General features: G+C 40.0%; 1 protein-coding gene across 4 annotated transcripts; it reads right to left on the bottom strand.

Moving 5' to 3' along the window:
• Positions 1-541: 541 nt before the first annotated feature.
• On the bottom strand, positions 542-20,122 carry RHOH (ras homolog family member H). 4 transcript variants are annotated; one of them, XR_005956921.1, is made up of 4 exons: positions 17,536-17,644; positions 16,386-16,490; positions 2,605-3,594; positions 542-595 (listed from the first exon to the last, which is right to left on the bottom strand). XR_005956921.1 is itself a non-coding variant. In XM_041488394.1 (3 exons), the coding sequence occupies exon 3, from the start codon at positions 3,373-3,375 to the stop codon at positions 2,800-2,802; it is 576 nt and encodes a 191-aa protein (XP_041344328.1). In that variant the 5' UTR covers positions 3,376-3,594; positions 16,386-16,490; positions 17,536-17,644; the 3' UTR covers positions 2,078-2,799. The 4 variants fall into 4 exon arrangements, 3 of the variants coding, with proteins under 3 accessions (XP_041344328.1, XP_041344461.1, XP_041344546.1); XM_041488394.1 differs by lacking the exon at positions 542-595 and having other exon boundaries at positions 2,078-3,594; XM_041488527.1 differs by lacking the exons at positions 542-595; positions 16,386-16,490; positions 17,536-17,644 and adding an exon at positions 20,031-20,122 and having other exon boundaries at positions 2,078-3,594.
• Between the last annotated feature and the right edge of the window lie 1,614 nt (positions 20,123-21,736).

Raw genomic sequence — 21,736 nt, 5'->3', positions numbered from 1 at the left:
GGTTCTATAGCTCAGGGAAAACCACATAATTACAGGCACTAAAATATATGTGCTTCACAGTTTGCTCCCAGTGAAAAGTGCCTTTTAGCTTTGAGAGTCTGAAAATAACCAGGCTGTGAAAATTTGAACTGTTTTTTTTTCACAGATCACAAAACCAAAACCCCCATTACTTTATATACTCTTTCCAAACTGATTTTAAAATTCAGCTGGCTTCCAGTGGCCTCACACTTTGCACTGGCTCTAAAATGCAAAATCAAGAGTATATCAAGCTATCCCTAAATTTCCTGTGTAGCCTGTACAGTCAGTCCAGGCATCTCAAAGAAGCCTATCCACCTGGCTTCACTGAATTGCAACAGACATAGATTTCTTTATTTTGTAACACACCATAACAAGTTTGGTGAAGCTAATATAGATGAGATGAGATTTTCAGTTACATCTTTGTCTGGCTTTGTCTGTGATAACAATTCTGTGGAGCCTTTTGGTGCCCGAATGTAGGACTTCGCAGTAGATACCACAACACAGCATTCTCACCTGGTGATTACTGCTCTTCAGCACATAAAAACTGCATGAACTGTTGTAAACAGACTTTAACCCACTGAGAAAAAAAAAAAAAAAAAGACAATTGAATAGAGCATTCTGGAAAAAATATGTCGTAAAAATAGTTGAAACTAGGTATTAAATCCATTAGTGGAGTAGGAAACATAACAAAAATGTCCCCAGTTGTAACAGATTCGAAAATTCATAACTCGACATTTTTCATGCAACCTTTAATGTTGAAACTGTAACAATGGCTACTTTTAAATTAGAGTTACAAAACCTAAGACTTCCAGTGGAGAGGTGTTGCAAGAGTTGACATGTAGAAGAATATTTCTCCCAAAAGCCAAAAGATTTTTAACTGAGGACAGCAAATACTTGAGCACTTGCATAACTCTACACAAGTACAATGCCATTCAGATTCTTTTACAAATATGTCAGTTTTAGTGTTTCAGTAACAAATCAACACTTGAGAAGAAAGAGAAGTAGGAAATAGAAGAATTCAGGGAAGATGGGTGGTGACAGAAGTCTCTGTCTTGGGTGCTCAGGTGCAAAAGTTTGTAAAGATTTCAGGCTGATATAAAAACCTCAGATGAGACCGGGATGTTTTTATGATCAGAAGTCTCCCTTACAATCAGGTTGATGAGCGGTAAATATTCAACAGTCGAGAAGCTGGCGGGACAATCACAACACCAGGTGTTCCATGTCCCACTGGTAATCAAGCTGCCCACCGTGCAAATACTCGCTCACCTACATCACAGGTGAGATAATCCCACTGTGCTATGTGCCACCTTTTATGGCACCATGCTGTAAGTCCCTCAAAGGTTAGTTCCTAGCTAGCTGAAGGACAGGAAAAGGGACAAAGAAAATCTTGCTGCACTAAGAAATTCTCTTGGGATGAGACAGATCTGCAAGACCTGAGAGGGGGTGCAGAACAGAGGGGACAGATAATATGAGGAGGAGGGGACTGCCACAATTCACAAGGAATGTACAGCACTGTGGCTTGAACCCACTTCATCTTCTAGAAGAGTTCTCTTACACGCCTGAAGTTTCCATTCCCTTAGCCTGCCTTTCTGTGCAGGAGGGTAACTTGGCCCCAGTACATACATCAGGATTTAGCTCCTAGACTTGACAGGCTCCCCAGGACGTAAAGCCTGTTTCAGTCTTACTTGGATATAACCTAGGCAATTATACTTTGCACACAAACTCAAAAAAAAAAAAGTAATTTAGCCATTCTAAAGGTACCCATTCAACCTTGCTACGTACTCAATCTTTTACTAATGTAGGTGACTGGTTCCACTAAAACCACTGCTTTGAAACAAAGTGTACTAAAAATATATGACAATGTAAGTGCTCATGAAAAAATATCTTCCATCTCTGGAGACTGAAATCTTTTGCCTCCAGAATTACAGCAGGGACAACAGAGGTGATGGTAGCACAGATTCATCCCTGTCAGCCCAAGCATATGTCTAAACCAACCCTGTCTGCAAGCCCTGAGGTTGTAAGACAGTGAAGGCTAGGAAGAATCAGATTAGTTTCCCACCTTTGACCACATTGTTGAGGAACAATATTAAGGTAACAAATCTCACAAAACTGCAGGAGACAGCTGTCAAATGTCACTAAGCTTTGATTACGCCTATGCTGGACATACTGATGACTGTTATGCAATGACTCAGGCATGTCTAAGGCTTGCCTGCAGACCATTTATTACATGGATAGGACAGTTCATTTCTGTGATTAGCTAAAGGGAGAACCTCCAAAACATTAAAACAAACTTTTGTGATTTTCAACAATATATCCAAAAGTCCTCTAAATAAAATACATATTGGTCAGGTTTTATATACTGCATTCTTACGTAAAAAGAAATATCCACAAGGACAGAGTTGGGGGCTGATCCAGGCAGAATTATGTCATTAAATAAATGCAGATGCAGACAAACCAACAACTGAGGAACACTGACAGAAACAAAACCAAATTCAGTACTGCTGTTATCTGCAGATCTGCAGGCTAGGCCTGCTACAGCTCAGGCTTGCAAAGTCCAAACACAGGCTTGTGAATAAGGGTATGCACCTTTCATTTTTCAAGATAGCACACGTGTTTTGGAGGGAAGAAGCTCAGATAAAGAGCACACCTGTCTCACAAGAGGCACCTGCACTGTGGTCCTGCCAGGAGCCCTCCTTTGATTCACCTCCCATTCTCTCTGCTGCAGCGTCTTTGTGAGAAAACAGATAGAACAAATGTGAACAAAACCACTGCTGACAGTCCTCAAAAGATCTTGCACTCATTAATGGAGAAGAGCTTCCGTCTGTTCTGCCTTTTGGCTTGATTGACCGCTGTCCGCACAGCACACTCAAACACCTGCTGCACTCCCCTGTTGCTGAGGGCAGAGCACTCCAAATAGCCTTTGGCTCGCACATCCTGGGCAAGCCGCTTTCCATCTACAGGGCTGATGCAGGAGGAGCTGTAGGGACCCATGTCACGCTGGTCAGTCTGAGTGGCCACCACCAAAACGGGGATGCGGGGCAAATGGCTGCGGATCTCGCTAATCCATTTGTTCCTCAGGTTCAGAAAGGAATTATGGTTTGCCACCGAGTAGCACATTAATACCACATCTGCCTGTTGGTAGGAGAGGGGGCGAATGCCTTTAAAGGCATCGCTGCCAGATGTGTCCCAAAGACCTAAGCTGATCTGTACGCCATCCATGAAGACATCCACTCCGGTATTTTCATAGACAGTGGGTCTGTAGTCATCTGGAAAAGTCTCAGAGGTGAAACGTACCAGGAGAGATGTTTTCCCAACTGCAGAGTCTCCCACCAGAACACACTTAACTGAATCCAGCATTTTAATAACGTCCAAAGCCAACAGTGCAGTCTCGGTGCAGCAGGAGCGGGGTGGAGAGATGCAGTGGTCTTAGAGGCTTTCTATATAATTTCCATTTAGTGAGAAACCACCCAAATCTCTTTACTTCTTATGACTTGATTCCGCCACTTGAGACTAAAATTTCGTTTTCTCCCACATGGCTCTGTCGGTTTTAAATCTTCAGTGAGTCAAATGATGTTTCTGGAAAGTAAAAATAAAATGTAACATTTATAACCTACAGGGAACAAACCATTCCTCATCAAGACAAAGATTCCTGGACACATCTTTGGACAGGCATGGCAAGTATCCCTCACTGAGGATGATGAACTTTTCCATTTCCTCCCAGCCAGCTGTGTGTGCAACAGCCATTCACATAAATAACCTTCTTGCTGCTCCACGGGGGCTAACAGCCTTAGCACTATTATCATTTTCCACTAACACAAGATATTTTTTTCCTTCCAATTGTCTAGAGACTATTAAAATTAATTTAACTTTGATATAACTGCTACTAATATGCTGTGAGACATTCCCTGCCTCTGACTTTCACCAAGACTGTCAGAATCCTGAATCCCTAAATGATCAGTTCAGATTCCCTTGAAAACGTAGCCACGCTCTCTAGAGATAGTCAGGAGAAAAAAAAAGCTCTTTGCTAACCAATTTGACTATTTAAACAATCCTATATGAAACAGTAACACAGAACCACTTGTGACATTGAGGAAGCAAAGACTTCAGGAGTGAATCTCAAGTCACATGAACCTGAACAATTTTTAAAAGCAAAGAAAGAGTCACAGCAAAAAAGAAAAAACCAAAAAGAGGTTATTTTTCTTACAAATTGCTTTCAACAATCAACAAGCACAAGCCAAAGAAAGCCCCACTACCGATGCTCGCCCCAGTAAAAATTTCATTTGAAGGGAATATAACTGTCCTGTCATTTATTCTCTTGTAAAACTGAACTTAGAGTACTCTTCAGAGTATGTAATTGCTTTTGAGCTCCTGCCAGCATTCAGTCAAATTTTCCTATTTTGAAAGCATTTGTTTCTTCCCCACTAACTGTGTGCAAGATTCACTGCTCACATAGGGTGACACACAAGATGCTCCGAAAATCACTAACAGCAAAACTGAACACAAATTAGTTCTGATGAACAAGAGTAATTAAAAAGAAAGTATCACTGCATAATTTCAAAATGTCATGTGTTTGTTACATAAATAATATATTTCTGTTTCCTTCATACATGTAGAGAGACATCACAGCTGAAGGCTATTTGCACAGAAATAAATGATGGCCACAAAGGGCATATGCTGTATTTTACTGTAACAATCTCCACTTTCAGTACCCTAACACACCACCCCCTCCCCCTTTATTTCTAGAACACTCCAAGCTTTGGCTTACTCCACAAAGAGGGGAAAACAAAGGAAAAGTGCTAGATGAGCTTAGAGAGAACATTTTACAGGTACCGACAACTGCTATTGGCCCTGCTTTCATTTTGTGCGGAGGCCATGCCCTACCTCCTCTGGTGCTGCTGGCACACCTGCATCTCTCGCACCAGACGGCCGGGGAAGGAAGGTGTGTGGCCGGAGCACGTCGCTTTACAGAGGTGGCACAGCTCTGCGGGCTGGCGCCGTGCGCGCCCGAGTTACGGTATCCACAGGAGTCATTGCAACACACGGCGCTTCCTGGCCGGCCGGCGGCGCCGCGCCCGCAGCGCTGCCGCTCGCTTCTAGGAAGCGGGATGCAGGCTCAGGCTGCTTCACGGCATTCCTGGCTGCCGGGAAACACGCTGCCCTGGGAATTTAAGTTTTAGTGGCAGCAGATGAAAATTTGCTTTTAAAGATTCATTAGGTCTAACTCCACTCTCTCGCCTTCTCTGTTCTCCAAACAAGCTCTCAAGGGAACTAAACAAGACCTTTACAAAACGCATCTATGAAAAATTCAAAAAGCATATGTAGGATAAACCTGCAAATTGCTTATATGAATCATAATCTCTCTTTCAGAGTATTCTATTTCAAAATTGGGTGAGCAAAATAGTTTGAAAACACCTCAATTTCAACACAAGACAGTAGCATCTTATTCAGACAAAGCTGCATATTCTCAGGACAAAGTTTCCATGCACCAAGTGTCCTTTTCAGAACAAACATTTCTTTGGTGTGAGTAGTCTTCAGTGCCTTCAGGTTCATTATTTTGTGCACATTGGAATGTGGGGAAAAATAAGGATGTCCAAAGCATGACTTTTGTAATTTCATAAATGCCAAAACAGGGAAAGACTGATAAAAGGATTGTTCTGGCACTCAACTTGTTGATTACCAGGTCAAATTATGCTGGTTATTTTGAAAGAAACTATAAAAATTATTAAAGATTGAAAGAGATATTAAGGACTAATGAATATGGCTAGTTGACAGATAATAACAGAAGCTAAAATATTCCATTGTGACAGCGCAGAATTGTTTTCAAAGCAAATATTGTTCTCCATTCCACCAGTGAATAAAACCCCTGGTATATAACAAGGTCCATATTGTGATCCTATGGACAAATCGCCCTCAACGGCCCTGATCTTGCATTTGTTCACAACAATTCATATATAATCAGAACTATATATGTGCATATTGAAACATTATCTTTAATTAAGCACCTAGCTGGTCCTTGTTGCAGCCTGAGGGTAAGAGCAGCATTAGTGTATTAAAATAATTACACAAGTTCACCTCACTGGATGGAAAAAGTTTGATTAAACATCAACAAAAAGCAGTGTCCTTTAAAGAACAGTACTTCAAAGTGTCCTTTAAAGACAGTTCTGGGCACTTCTATGCCTCAGTATAGAACCAGTTTTATAAATATCTGCAAAAGTTTTTGTCCCTTTCTCTCGTATTCTGTCTTGGTCCAACAGTGTGCTACAACCATTAAAAGATTGCAAAAAAACCTCTGATCACAAATCAGAAACAGAGTCTAAGCTGCTGAGGCTATTTTTCCCTCCAACAATATGATTTTCGAAAATTTACCGACTTATTACTGAATTTTTTATATGGAATTCAATATATAAACCTGTATCTTCTTTTACGCTTTTCTCAGTTTATGCTTTCATCACTCATAACAACAGAAGATACTGGAATAGAAAGGTAAGACCTTTTATAAAATCACTAGGTATAAGAATGCATGTCATTCTTGTGTGGTCATGCTGAGCAGTGTTCTTTAGTAAACTCCAGGTTTTGTTCCCTCTGTCTTTGGAATATAGGCACTAGTGTGTGGTTACAGAGATCTCGGACTTCACTGATGATGTGAGCACAAGAAGCCCCACAACAGTCGCTCCTTGGCAGTGTCTGACCTGCACCTCAGCAATCTCACGCAGGTAAAATACCTCACACTTGATCATGGATGAATATGATATGGAGAAGGTGAGTGGGGATGCCAACCCGCAATGGGATGGGATGAAAAGCAGAGCACAGCAGCACTGAGCTCTTTGCAGGTAGAGGATTCAAGTGAATATACATCCCCTGAAAAACTAATCTGGTATTTGTTGAAAGAGCTCTACCAACAAAGGAAAGCAGGACTACTGTATCAAAAGGAGTAAGTTTATCAGCTGAACCAAATGGGATTTTCATTTATGCCAAGAATATCTCTGGCATCCACTATAAGATCATTGTGAGCATGACTCGCTATGGCTAAACATCTCCAGGGGATGGACAGCATTTTATTATAGAGGCAAATAAAAACAGTCAGGAAGTTCCAATTTCAAAACCTGTCTTAGATACTGATAGTGCACATTCAGGTAGGCTGGAATTCCAATGCAATTAGCTCATACATAAACAAACCATGCAGGCAAACAACCAGTTTTTTAGATCAGTCACAAAATGCTTCAGAGAATTTAAGCAGTTAAAACGCTAACTATTATTGCCATTATCCACTCCCTACCTCAATTACATATCAGAAGTGTTCCCGTTTATGTCAGGATAACAGCAGATTAATTTTTCAGTTTGAGCACTGTGTATGCTAGTTCTTGAAGAGACTTGACATGACAAGGAAATTCAAATATTTAGACTAATAGAAGAGGTTGAAACCACTAGAGATACTTCCACTAGCTATGCAATGCTTGAATATACATATTGCCTTTGCCTACCTACCCTACTCTTCTAAATCCCACTTCACACAGAGGTGGGGTCTGCAAAACAGGGATTACAGTTCTTCCCCAGTGTGCTGACTGTAACCACTGCCCTTTGCAATTGCACCACAGATATGTAAGAACTCTCCTCACACCCCTTAGCTAAATGCCCTCGAGGAGAGGAAGGAGGCACAGACTGTCCCCACTGACCAGAAGAGTGTACAGCTTTACACCTTCACCTCCATGGGCCCAGTGGGCATTGCAGGGCATGGACAGGGGGTGAGAACAACTCCTGCAAGCAAAAGGAGAGGGAGGAGGAGGAGGAAGTCTGGCAGGAATCAACATAGGGCAGAGACGCTGTTGCCTGGTTAATGCCAGCACGCAGAAGATGCAGCCCCTGTGACACAGAAACTGTGGCTGCTGTGACTCTGGTCTGGACGCTCTGCTAGATCACCAGGTTGTCAAGGTCACACTACCTGGTTTTCAGCTCTGTGAATAAGGTGTACTTGCTCCATTCAGATACAAACCTCCAGACTGCTTCCACAGCATAGGTCTCCTGAAAACATCCATCAGCTGCAGTCCACCTGGAGACTGCAAGCAAACAGCTCCTTGCTGCACCTGTCATGCATTCACTCAGCTGATTCTCTGACATCTGCATTAGCTGCCTCCTGTTTTCTTAACTCCTTTCAAGACAATTTTGATCTATAGCCCTGTCTTGCCAATCAGCCTCCCTCCACCTCACAGCCTATACCTTTGCAAGGTGCTGCATCTTTTCCTCAAATTACTCCACCAAAAAAATCTCCATTCAGCTCATTCACTGCCTAAGCTGGCTAGCACAGGAGTCACTGCTATTCTCTGGCCCAAGAGCAAGGTGGCAGGTTACTTACTCATTGGCAGAGTAATTCAGCTGTCTGATAGATATGTAATACTGACAGATTAATTGCCAGATTATCTTTCAAGGTGCTTTTATATTTTAAAGAATTGAAAGGATGCTTAGAAGCTTGGATGAGAGCTTTTATACAGATATTTTACCCTTAAGTACAATAATTTCCTCAATGCCTTTCTAAAGTTAGAAAACCAAGCAACATGCAATGACCCCATCTTTTCAAAGCCAGGATGTCTTGTCATCTCAAAAACGATCTCCTTCCAGAATTAAAAAAAAATGCAGACATAAAAACTTGGAAATTTTTCTTTCACTCCCTTGTTCACAAAACTGAAATCCTGTTCCTGTTTTCAAATATCAGTATTTTATTTGGAAAAAAAAAAAAAACAACCAAAAACCAAAACTAAATTTTGGGTTTAATGTCTAATTTATGACATTTCAAGAAACTAGAGAACCACTATTCTAGAAACCTTTCCAAAAATGGTTCTTGATCACTTCTGGAATAAGACAACACCTGAAAATACCTCTGTTTCTTTCTCTGGCAGTTTTAACCACTGCAAATAAGAAAAGATTTATGATCAAATATTCAGTAATCTTGTCAACTTTATTATTAGCAAGGGAACTCAAGTTATTAGATTTAAAGCAAACTCCCTTATACTGAGAATGTGAAATCTTAATATAAAACAGCAACAAACACAAATTGATGTTATTTACAAGATTAAATGAGAAATTAAGTCCTAGTAAAGGGATGAAAACTTTTTGTGTAACAAAATATATGTATTAAAACACATGCTTACACATTGCACATAGATATAAAAAAACTTAATGAGCTATCTTATATTTTAAAAAATTCAATTTAATTTCTTTAGTAATAGTACCTATAATAATATATAAGCAATGGGTAATAACACATCTAAAGATCTATTCAATTTACTGTAGTTGCTGAGAAAAACAATCTAACTCTTATTCTAATTATATAATTTGACAAAATAAATATTTATTTTATCTTCAAGAACCCTCTTTCTGTGGCTAATCACACCTTGATTAAGCAATTTACAAATTCCACATGAGTACAGACTATTAGAACTACTCCAAAAATTAACAAAAAGCCTGTAAGACTTTCATGTACTGATCTAAGTTCCTAAATCTCTAAATAGAACTCAATGAGATCTGACAACACTAAGTACCCACTTGAAAATTCAAGCCATTAGTCTGAAGTAATTTTTCTCCATGCTTATGGCATAACACGGCAAATGACAAACTATGTGGCATTCATGGTATCATGGGTCATTTTCAAAAGGGATCCATTTTCAGTATAGATGTTCTCTACAAATTAAAACTGGGGTCAATCAAGTATAGGAAAGTAATCCCTTCAGAGAGGACCAGCTCATAAACCATTCTCAGTCTGATCCAATACCCTCAAAGTCACCAGAAATGGAGCAGCATGTCATGCCTGAAGTTAGGTAAGCCTAACCTTCTCCTTCTGCAGGATACTGGAGATGTCATCTCTCTTTCCCACCCTTCTCTGTGCTAATTTTTCTCCTCTGTGCTTAAACAGAGAAGAAATTTTTGAGTTTCACTACAGATGCAGCTGTACATGGAGCAGGTGGTGTGCAAATGTCACACACGTGTACGTTCGAGCACAGAAGTTCATCAACCATCTGTCCGTCTGCCGTCCCTCACGGTCGCTGTTTCTGTACACACACACACACACACACACACACATATATATATATATATATATACACATATATATTCACACTGACACAGAACTGCTCCTGGCTCCAGATGGGGAAACAGACACACTTGCAGATGAACATGGATAAAGTGCTGCATGCTGACTCCAGTGCTATCACACGTACCTCTGAATAGTTTTTCTACCGGAATGACTTACAGGTCAAAAGCAAATTTTCAGCAACTCTAAATGCATTGTAACCAAACTGAAGCCTTGATAATATATAAAACACATTATATTTAAGTAATTCACCTTAATCAGACTACTGTGAGTGTAGAATTATTCACATGTAGAAATATTTGCAACTTTGGGCCTCAAGCCACTTCAAATTTTTCATGCCACATCCTCTTTTAACACAGTTCAATTTCTTGAAGTTTGAGACCAATCAAAAAGGCATATTTTTGATTTTTCAACATATTTTGAGAGCATATTTTTGTAGGATTTTTTAACAGATTTAACTCTTTTAAAATCTCCCCTAATTTTTTTATGGCTGTTGAAGTATTCTTTGGCTGTTGAAGTACCCTTTCATTTACACAAATTATTGTGCTTTCTTTCCAGTGAGCCTAACCCTATGCCTATTTCTGCTTGTTCTTTATTTTTACCATCTGCAGACACAGATATCCATTTCTCCTTCATACACAACTGACATTTCTTACTTTTAAATAATCATTCATAATTTCTCAGAGAACAATGCATTATTTGCTAGACTGGATGCATAGAAGTGTATATGCACATATATAATACACAAAAAATATTGAAAATAAATCTGTGCATATTTAAAATCTAAGTATGTCAGTAATAAATCAATACATTCGTGCACAAAATATCACATCCACATGTACATGCATATGTGTATGTCCATATACATATATATATATATATATATATATATGGACACTTTGATATTAATTCATTGCAAAAGACATTGCTACAGATTGCTGTAAGAAACAACGTATTGTGGGTAAGAGATCCTACCATCATTTGAAAACCTACATATATATTTTGCATCAAATGGATGCGTTATTGAAATTACCATGGTCTACATACAAGTACATATGTATTTGTATGCATATGATCAGAGATTACTGCTGTGCTAAATGGGGATTTGCAATAACCTAGGAATTTAATTGATAGAGTTTTACATATAAGATTACATGGTCACCCATTGTAAACTGTTATATTTCTGCTGTGTATGCAGCCATTACATTTATTAGACACATCTTTACAGTAAGTTACAATGACTTCTTGTTAAGGAGATGCATGGATTTATACTAAATCCCGCAGATGTGTGCCATGATAAATTAGTAAAACAAACTGGCATCTCCATATACACTCTTGCATTTGCAGTCAAAAGGGCTTCCCCTCTTAAAGGGCCCGTGCCAAGCCCACTGCAGTGGAGAAGGCTGACTTCTGCATGGTTTGGCTCTAACCTGCGGTGGGACTGCACTCCTCTCCCTTGTTTGCACACTACTTGATCTTCTGGACTGGCTCCCTTAAATGCTACTAAGTAATCAGCAGTAACATTATAGCTACAAGCCAATACCTGAATGCTACAGGTGATATAACATGCTCCTCAATATTAAAATGTCTTTAAAAATTGCCCTCCCACTTCTGCATTTTCCTCAATGGATCCCTTGCAAGATCTCCAACTTTACTATCAGAAGTCTCTTCAGGTTTAACTTTGCTCTGATTTTATAAAATGCCTAGCACAAAATAAGGAGATTCTCAAGCCTACATCTTCTCCCCCTATTATCAGCGGGAGAAGAAGGAGGTTCTCCATGTTCATTAATTCATTATGTATTTGCACAGGTTTGATTTCAGTGGGAGGTAAAGACGGAGAAGGAAAATATTAGAACATAATTAACCAGTGTTCCATGGAAGATTATTTTTGTAAATTTTGTGAGAAGAATAAAGTGTCGGATGTACAGGTGTTTTGAGTAGTAATAATGTTGATCAAACAATATACAATAATGACTTCTTGCTAAAACATAATGATTTGTTTTTAATTTAGGAAGAACTCATATTTACTGCATGTCACTATTCGTTTTGCTGTGATGAATCTCAAACTTTGGACGTTCATGAGAAAAGCTAGCAAAAGAAGCAACAATAATTTGGTTGGGTATTTATTTTATAAAACAGAAACTCCCAGATAATTTTAGCTTTTTCCCCTTAGGATTGCCAGCAACAAAAACATTTTTCTTGTCTCTGTATATATCAGTGTTTAAAATCATAGTCCAGATTTCACATAGCAGGGAAACTGCCATCTTTAATATCGTTCTTAAATTTTGTGTGCACACATGTACATAAAAATGTTAAAAATTTGAAGAGCTTGCTTCGAAATAATTTCAATTACTTTTCAAGTAGCAGGTGTGATATAAAACATACAATTATCATAACTTGTCCTGCATTTGTTGACTTATGATTTTTATCTTTTTGATTTTTTCAATACATTTTTAAAAAGGAGTTGTCTTCCACAATCTATGCCATGACTTAGTATTCATGCACTATATCCAGCATACAGATAAAATAAGAAATAATACGTATCCATTATACCAGCAGGATTTTTTTTTCTTACCATGCAGCCTCTCTAGAATTCCTTAATTGAAGCAGATAAAATTAGATTAAAAAAATGGGCATGCATACTTGCCTTCATCAAACTGCCTACGTTCCATGCATAGTTATGATTAAAACCCAATTTCAAAGGAACATGCTTTCTTTTCTTTTCTTTTCTTTTCTTTTCTTTTCTTTTCTTTTCTTTTCTTTTCTTTTCTTTTCTTTTCTTTTCTATTTTCTAGAATTACCACAAGTTATTCCCGGTAGCTTAGATTTTATATTGATTTATATCTTACACCAACCATATGCCAGAGCAGAATATATATTTTAGTGCCTGTTTTCCTTTACTTTCCTCCGATTCCATTACAATCTTGATCTCTTGCCACCTTTATATAAAACATAGGACACTGCAGACAGCAGCAGGTCATATGGAATAGGTTAAGAGGAGAAAAGACTCTACAACCAAACGTAATACATAAATCCTTCTCACTCATTCTTCAGCTGAGTATTTTGAGAAGCTATTTCATATATTTATAGCTGACATCTACTTGGCTTTCAGTCAGTTTAAAGATCATGCAAATCCCCATGCTACAGTAAATCTTAATGCAGAGTTCTTCAGTGGGAACCATAGAAAGTTTTCCTTGATTTTCTTGATTTTTACATATTTTGAATGAAAACAACCACACATATGAAAAGAGAGATATTTTAGGAGAAAGATGTTTGAGCATTATGAGAACATTTCCCATGCTTATTTTTGAATCCTGATGGACTTGATTCAAACTCAGAGATACTTTACCCAACAGCTTTTCATCCAGAATTAAAACTCTACTGAAAGAGAAGGAAATTTAAAAACTCGCATTTAAATTGATGGAAAATAAAGAAAATGCATTAAGGGGTTTTATGACAGCTGTTTCATAACATATTTTTATAGTGAGTAAAAAGCACGCAGATAATTTGATAGATAATTAATATATAGGTTAATTAATAGATATTTGAGTATATCAGTAGCTCAGTAACTTCAAACTCCAAAGTCTCTACCAGTTTTTAAGCACAGTCATTTGATGGAAATAAAAGAGGCAAGCTGAAGACTGTGTCCACTGGCATGCCTATCAATGAAAGGAAAGAACAGTTTTCTTGCAAGTTTGAAAAGTTTCATATTCTTCCAATGACCATGGCACAGGAAGCAATTAAAAGAGACCCTCAGCTACACAGGGGTCTTGGTCTCACGCTTTTGTATTAGGAGAGCCAGTTATACCTATATTTTGACATAAATCAGTCTAACCTTTAAAAGCAACACACTGTCACTCATGAGGAGAAGTGGTATCACCAGATGGTACAACAACCTCAAGCTGGCAAGTGTCAGTTACTGGTACTCACGCTTGTGTGTGAGAAGCGGCAGCATGCACAGTAAGTAACCACAGCCCACAGTGCCAGCTTCTGCCAGGAGAGGTGTTTGCTCCTTTTCCAGCACATGCTGGGTCTTTCCTACGTGACAGGTCTCCATGGCTCCCCGTAGAGAAATCCCCAAACCATAGCAGAATCCTCGTGTGGTTTCCAGCAGGTTCATATGTTTTGTCAGGTAAAGAGAAGCATGCCAAGTTCAGCCCACCTTCATCCCTTAGCAATTTACACTTCTCCTTGGTTTCTGTAACCAAAGAGCAAACGCAATCGCTTGTGCAAAAGCAACACAGCACAGATGCAGCAGGCAGCTGTGCAGGGGAGAGGATAAAGGGTCTGTGATAAACACAGGGCACGGGCACAAGCCAGGCTGGGCACAAACCCCTCCCATACCCGCTCTGCAGGAAATGCACGCACGCACAGAGTGCTCAGACCATGCTCCCCCCTATCCTCCAGCCACCCTGTCAGCAGTGACAGACTGTGACTGCTGGGACTATTGCTCCCTGCCACTTTGCCAGCTGCTCACATTAGACCTGATACACCAAGGTTTGTAGCCATGATTTCCAGTACTCACACTCTGCATTACAGAGGTTTCACAGGCTCCATAAGTCTCCCCTTCCATTGTACCCCGATCCTTCTGGTGGATTGGAAAGGTTTTCCAGTTCTTCACTGACATAAAAATTGAAGGACAACTAAATCCTGCTAAGCAAATATGAAACTCTACTTGGTTTTGTGGAGAAGAGCTAATGGCAGGCTACAGCCCACAAATTTTGTTGTTACATTGCTTTTTTGTGTTTGTTTGATATTGCCCAGCATTCTAAGGTTTAACAGTGGGCTTGAGACAGCTGCAGCCAGCTTCCTTTCTTAATTGTTGTGCTGGGGTTATCTCAAAATATTTTTCAGCTGTAAGTTGTGTCATAGCATGGAAACAGTTGAAAACTGCAGATTTAATAAAACCACACACCACTAGCCAAAAACATGAGAACGTAATTTGGGAATGATGTTAAGCTGTGTGGTGTGATGCCTAAAATGTTACACCAAGACCTTGAAAAAGGCAAGTTTTACAGCTACTTATTTTATCTCTTTTCAAACAATAATCAAAAGCACTATACAAAAAACTCCAATTTTTCATTTTATGGTCAATGTCAATCAAATTAATCACTTGAATGGTGCATTCAGAAACATTCTAGTGTTTGTTAGGGAAAACTACTGAATCACAGCACCAAAATTTCATAAAGAAAATGGGGGGTTAAGAGGTAATTTTCACAGAAAATCTTTTACATTAAAGTGCCTAACCCACCTGCTGCTATACATCTAGAGCTGCACAGCAAAAGCAAGAGGAGAAACAGCAGAATTTCATCTTCCTGCCTGGGTGTCCTCCTGGCTGGTTATCAGAAAACGTCACCGAGAAAAGCTCCTCGGGATCTTCCGCTGGTACAGACCCACTGCTCTACAAAACGGGCACAGCCTGTGAGACCGCCACCACGCTGGCTGCTCATTTCCTGTGTGCTCCAGGTGTGCTGCAGATCACCCACTCACCTCTTTGAGGATTTATATGGCTTGCCCCTCACTGTACAAGAGATTACTTCCCTAACATCACTGGCACTAGCAGTTGTTACCAGCAATGTGACTTTAGCATCAGTCTCTCCATTTTGAAGCCTGATACTCTTCTGCTATGAGATTATTTCACACTGCTTTGGTACAGTAAAATGACCTTAAAATGAGATTAAATTACAGTAATTTACAGCCATGTTGCCCTGCTGATGGCCTATGAATCTTGCTATACATGAAAATCAGACCAATTTTTAAATTTAATTCTTTGCTCTGGAACTTAGTAAGTACATATTACTTATAAAAACACCAATTCTCTATAACTACAAACCTACAGATTTTCCTGATTTGCAGCACCCAGTCTGGAGAATGCAAGACTTGGTATTATGTCTCAATAAGACCTACTCTCTAAACTTATCAGGAAGCAAGTGCACGTGTCTCTTTGACCCTGCAGTTACTGCCCAAATCTCAAACATGGTATTCACATGAAGTCTGTACCCACTTTCTCTGGCAGATTTGACTCCATTTGTATGATAGATCTTCAGACTGGTCTCAGAAAAACTACGTCAATCCCCATTCTAAAGCCAAGTAAGTATACACACATGGACCTTCCTGCTGGAAAACCATGAACACACCACACACTGACATAAACGGTGGGGTTGAAAATGTGGAATATGAAGCAGCACAATATAAAGCACAATCCCACCTTATTCCAACAGCAACAGACACCAAAATTTGCTGACAGATATGCCTGTTAACAAGTAACTTATCTCATTTACCCTACCTTTTTCTTCCTCAAGTATTTTATTCAGGATAAATCCCACATTAAAGCTGGCTTCTGCCAGATGCCACAGTTCAACTCCTGCCCCATCCAAAGGTGGAAACACAGCTGAAAGGAGAAGTTAGAAAATCTTAAATCTACACTCAGATTTTTTATAGGGACTTGTGTCAGAGAGATGGTTCCAGCCTCAGTGTGCTTTATCTTCATTCACCTTTCAGATTAACTGCATCTCGTTGGCAATGTGACAAGACCATTCCATCACACCAGAGCATCAGAAGATGGAGGGTTTGTGAGGAGAATCTGGAAATGGGTGTGCACAGAAGTGCACACAAGCACATACACACATACTGCTCTGTAAGGGGACTCCACACCCTAAGCATGCCACAGTTGGATCAGAAAGCAGAGAAGAAGCCATGGGAGTGACCTGAACACAGAGTTACAGACGTGGCCATTTAAATGGAAATCTTCCATCTCAGAAAGTGGCACAGGCATTTGTCAGGCCCAGCAGGGCCAGGCAGCTGCCGGAGCCAGAGCCAGCCACAGATATGCTGTCAAATTAAAAATACTTTGGATCTCGCTCCAGGCCTAAGAATGTGTTTCTCAAATTCTCACAATAAAATCTTCACCTAAATTTGTTTGGGAATATTTAAGATGAAGTAGAACAGTTTCCTCACAAGCATAATGTACTTCACAAATAGGGGAAAAGACCATCATTTGAAATGTTACAGATTTATACATGCCTATCACTCCTGCGTTCATAGTTCATACAACAGAAAAGAGCGTCAGAATCAGATCCACCATCTTGAGAGTAACTCCCATTTTTTATTTTTTCTTATATCAGTTAACATGGAAGAAACTTTTCACACCTCTTTTTCTACTTTATATAAGGCCTTTTTACATGAGGTGGGAAAAAACTCTGGAACAAATGAAAATACAGAAAATGCAAGATGCAGACCAGTGTGTAATCGTATATCTCAACACCAAGCATTTAACAGATGGTATTTAGCAGAAAAGTAAAACTGATTATGTGAACAAATTTCACAAACTTATTAATAAAAGTAATGAACAAAAGTAAACCAAAATATATTGAATTTGATTCAGAATATCAATTCACATTAAGACTCCTAGGAAAAAAAAAATGCAATGAACTCACCAGAGGCAGGAAGCTGAAACAGGCTGCTGAAAATAAACGTTAAAGAAGTCAATTATCCTAGACAAGACAAAGGAAGAAAAAAAGAAGAGCTGTGTTCTGTGTTCCTGGCTTTTTCAGATAGACTTCTTTTTTAGCAGATTAGAACAATTACATAATTGAGAAGACAAAAAATCCAAAAGCTGTAAAGGTAACCAGAGACACCTGCACATACAGGCCAAAGTAGCCTGGCAAGTGGGTCTGGTTCATCTGGAGGCAGCAGTCACAGCAGACCCAGATGCAGTGTGACGAGAAGCGGTGGAGAGGTTTAGCGTAAGTCAGCTTTCTGGGGAGAGCTTCGCAGCTCTGCCTCTGTGGGTTTGTTGTGGGTTGGTGTATCTTTCTCTCTTTGGTGACTATGGGAGCAGATGTAAAAACCTTGTCGATGGGGGAGGGAGGCAAACCCTCCAGGCTGCAGAAAGCTTTCTCTTTGTACTCTGCTGCTCCTACAGCTGCCTCCTCCCTGCTACAGGGGCTGTCACAGCACAGCCCAGCAGCTCAATACGTGCGAGGAGAAAAGGTGCAGAGCAACAACTGCCCAGCATGGCTACGTGTGATTCACGCTCCGGTAGCAGAATGACATTTGGGATTTTTCTGCAACCTGGAATATGGCCCTGCTTGGAATATGGCCCTGCCTTTATAGAGGAGTATGCATGTTTAACTAACTTTGTGCAAAAACGCAAGGCAGGCACTTTGGGCTGATTCAACATTGGTGTATACGGCTTTGTTGTAATTCAGTGAGGATCCCTCTGAAGTTCTGGTCAGAATTGATCAGTAGTATCATTTTATCAGCACATATGCCCTCTCTTTTACCAGCAAAAGGAGGCTGAGCAGGTGGAGGCACCACAGACATTGAGACTCCCACCTTTCTCAGCACAGACAAATTGAGCTGGCCAGATCCCACAACACTGAAAGCAAAACTGTGATGGTAGTTTCAGGATTTCAAGTGTCTACGGTCTATACTTTAGGATCCATCAGCACAAGAGGTTGTCCTCTTTCTGTGATCAGGCAATCAGACTGCAGGGAGGGCACTCCTGTCCCATTCTCCTGAAGCAGCCCAAGTGCACTGGCACAGCAGGAGAGCTGTCCCTGAGCTGAAGGCAAAGGGCCTGGATGAGCAGTGCAGTGGAACCTCTGGTCCTCAGGCAGAGGCACAAGCACTGGCTTCCCAAGCAGCCTTGAAACCCAGAGGCACAGAGTGGAAAGCAAGTCCTTTTCAGCAAGTATTTTGGGCTCAGTGAAATTATCTCTAACCATGTCTAACCATGAAGCAGTAGCAACAGACTGCCTGATCCAGATCTATTGCCATGCATTTCATGTTTATTGCAGGATGGAAACTTTCTGAAGACAGCTAATGAATTGGTCCACATTAACATTTGACTGTACAATGCATTCCAAGATAAAGTCATACTGCTTCAAAGAAAGATTAAAAACCAACCGAATAATTTACAAGATAAAGTAAATAGGAAACAAAAAGACAAATTATGTGTAGATGAAAGGCAGTTTGTGCCAAAAATATAAAAAGAATATAGCCTATGTAAACATGCTGTAAACCTGCTGATGCAAAGCTTGTAGAGCAGTGCTGCACAGTTAGGCTGGTGAATAAATTTGCTTCTTTTCCCTACAAAATGAAATAAATTCAGTCGATTATCAACAGTGATGAAGTTAAGGAAGGCTAACAGAAGGCATTTTGAGAATGCCGTCTTCTTAAAATCTTCAATCTTCCTTTTAGTTTGAGACAAGATTTTGAATAAGGGGCTTTTGCGCTTCACCAGTTTTTGTGAGAACTTGTGTTTCTTCATTTTCACATTAAACATCTATTCATCTGTTTTTAACTGGGTTTGGGTTTCCCAATACCAGCATAAGCAATCAGGCAGTAAGTTTCCATTGCAATTGTGATAAAGCAAATCAGACACCCAAACATTCTGAAATGTTTCCATCAGAACTATTCAGAACTGTCAGAAGTAGAGAAATAAATACTTTATACTGATATAAATGTCTTTGGTGATCATCAACAATTTTAGGTCTGCTACAGAGAGCATACATTTAAAAATGCAACTACTCTTCTCTATGTCATGTTGAGATTAATCCAGATGTGAAGCCACCTGGCTAAGTAGTTTGCATTTGGGAAAGAGTGCATCCATCTGTAAAATACTTCATAAACAACTTTTGAACTGAGTGAAATCAGCAAAGAAAAAAAACTGTGGAGTAACAGACATGCTGTAACATGTCTTGATTTCCACCCATTTCCCTCCACTACATTTCCTGAATTATCTTGACCCAATAATTTCCCAAAAATGGTTTAATTTTATTTATTTGAGACCTTTCTCAGTAATACATGTGCTTCATGCATTTGATCCATTTTTTCACTTCTAAGAGACCTGGAACTCCAAAAAAAGACCCTCAGCTCAATGAATATGTAGGTAATTCCAAAGTTAGATGTAAAATTGACATCTGACCTGTTTCTCTTGATCCTTGGTTGTTTGTTGGATTGGCTTTTGGAAGTTTTTTTGTCTTTCTTACTGCAGTTTTTCTGCTCCTTTCCACTTCTTCATGCTGTGCAATGAAGCAGAACATCTGGCGGTGAGAAAATAGTGAATACATTAAAAAATACATTGCTTCTCCTTTTTTAAAAACTCATTATGAGTCATTATCTGTGACTTTCAGAAACAAACACCTTGTTGCAGAAAATATTTATGGGGGCGGAGCAAAGGCTTGCAATTTATTTTTGCATTGAGAAGTAGCCTGAGAGCAAAAATAAAGTCTTAAACCACAAGCAACTCTAAGGGTTTATAAGAAATTATGTAAAATAACATTACCCAGGGTCTTGACATGGGCCAGTCTACAAGAAAAGTCACATTTCCTCTTAATCCACTGCTTTTTGTCCCTCTTGAAGAAAAGAGAAAGCTGCTGGTGTTAGGAAGGAGGTTGAGTTTAAGGAAGGATGCTGTTCCTGTCCCCCCTGCCTGATTTCCTTTTAGTTCTCAGATTCCCTCACCTCAGATTTTGGTCTGCATCGGATAGCGTGGTATGTGCAATGCTTAGGAATTAAACCATGACACTCTTTAACCCTACAAGCCTTTCTCCTGTCCCAGATGATCATTAAATGACACAGAATAAAGCTAATTGTTGCTTATGTCCAGCCACTGCAACAGACATATAAACAAAACACAAGAAGAAATATACTTATTTTGTGAAAAAAGAGCCTGATTCTTTTTTGGTATCATTTTCAAAGGGAGGCAGGAAAAATGTATGTGGTCAAGATTCCAGCTGTGTGTTGCAAAAACTGGGATGTGCCTATTTGCTTTCCCCTGAGTTCCTGGGCAGTATAGGGGAAATCAGGTAGGTCGCCCAGACACATTTCAGCCTGGGGGTGAAATCATTCTCCTCCCAGGAACAGATACCTCAGCAAAAGGGAGGCTTCCTCACAGCATGGCAGAGAGCATTGCTGAGGGAGTCTCTGAAGTCCCTGAAGGGAGGCAGTAACTTCTGCATTACGCATCATGAGAGCACGCAATCTGAAAGAGGAAATGAAAACGCAGTCTCACAAGCACTTCCTATACGGATTTTGGTAAAAATCTCACACATTATTTACTATGCCTTCATGAGTTTAGGCTTTGGCTCCTCAGGAACCTGACATTGTGGGTTAGATACTCCTCAGATTTGGTAGTGAAGGCACAAACTGAAGCCTGATAAAGCAGCACCCAAAATCCAACATAAGGCAGGTTCCTGACACATTGTGTGGGCAGAACTAGAAACCTTCAGAAGGTGAGTCAAAGCCCTCCAGAGAAGCCTAAATGAAGGAACATGCTTGAAATGCCACCCCCTCCCTGTGGACTCTCTTGCCTCCTTCCTGAGTTGCAAAGTTCAACTTCCAACTCAGCTCAGCTTCTGAGCCCCTTCCCATGCCACTGCCTCTTCCTCTTCAGTGACAGGCTTGCCCTATGCTTCAGGTGGTCATAGAGCAGCCCTCCAGCTACTCCTGCTCTGCAGGATTTGGCCCTGAGCTTCCCAGTTTCTGGGCGCAGTGCTGAGATGGATACAAGGCGCACAGCAACTCAGACCTGAGCATGCCTGAGCAGCACAGACCTCTCAGGACCAAAACAGAAAACCCTGAGTTGTGCAAACAATGATCAAACTTGGGTTTGGTGCCAAGATTTGGGTG

This window comes from Pyrgilauda ruficollis, unplaced genomic scaffold (genome assembly GCF_017590135.1).
Source record: "Pyrgilauda ruficollis isolate IOZ18807 unplaced genomic scaffold, ASM1759013v1 scaffold1, whole genome shotgun sequence".
NCBI classification, from domain to species: domain Eukaryota; kingdom Metazoa; phylum Chordata; class Aves; order Passeriformes; family Passeridae; genus Pyrgilauda; species Pyrgilauda ruficollis.
Note: the sequence above shows the minus strand (reverse complement) of the source record. Positions and strands in the feature narration are given on the sequence as shown.

What these genes read in the sequence shown, in the direction of transcription:
- RHOH (XM_041488527.1), bottom strand. Translation starts at nt 3,375, where the DNA reads ATGCTGGATTCAGTTAAGTGTGTTCTGGTGGGAGACTCTGCAGTTGGG.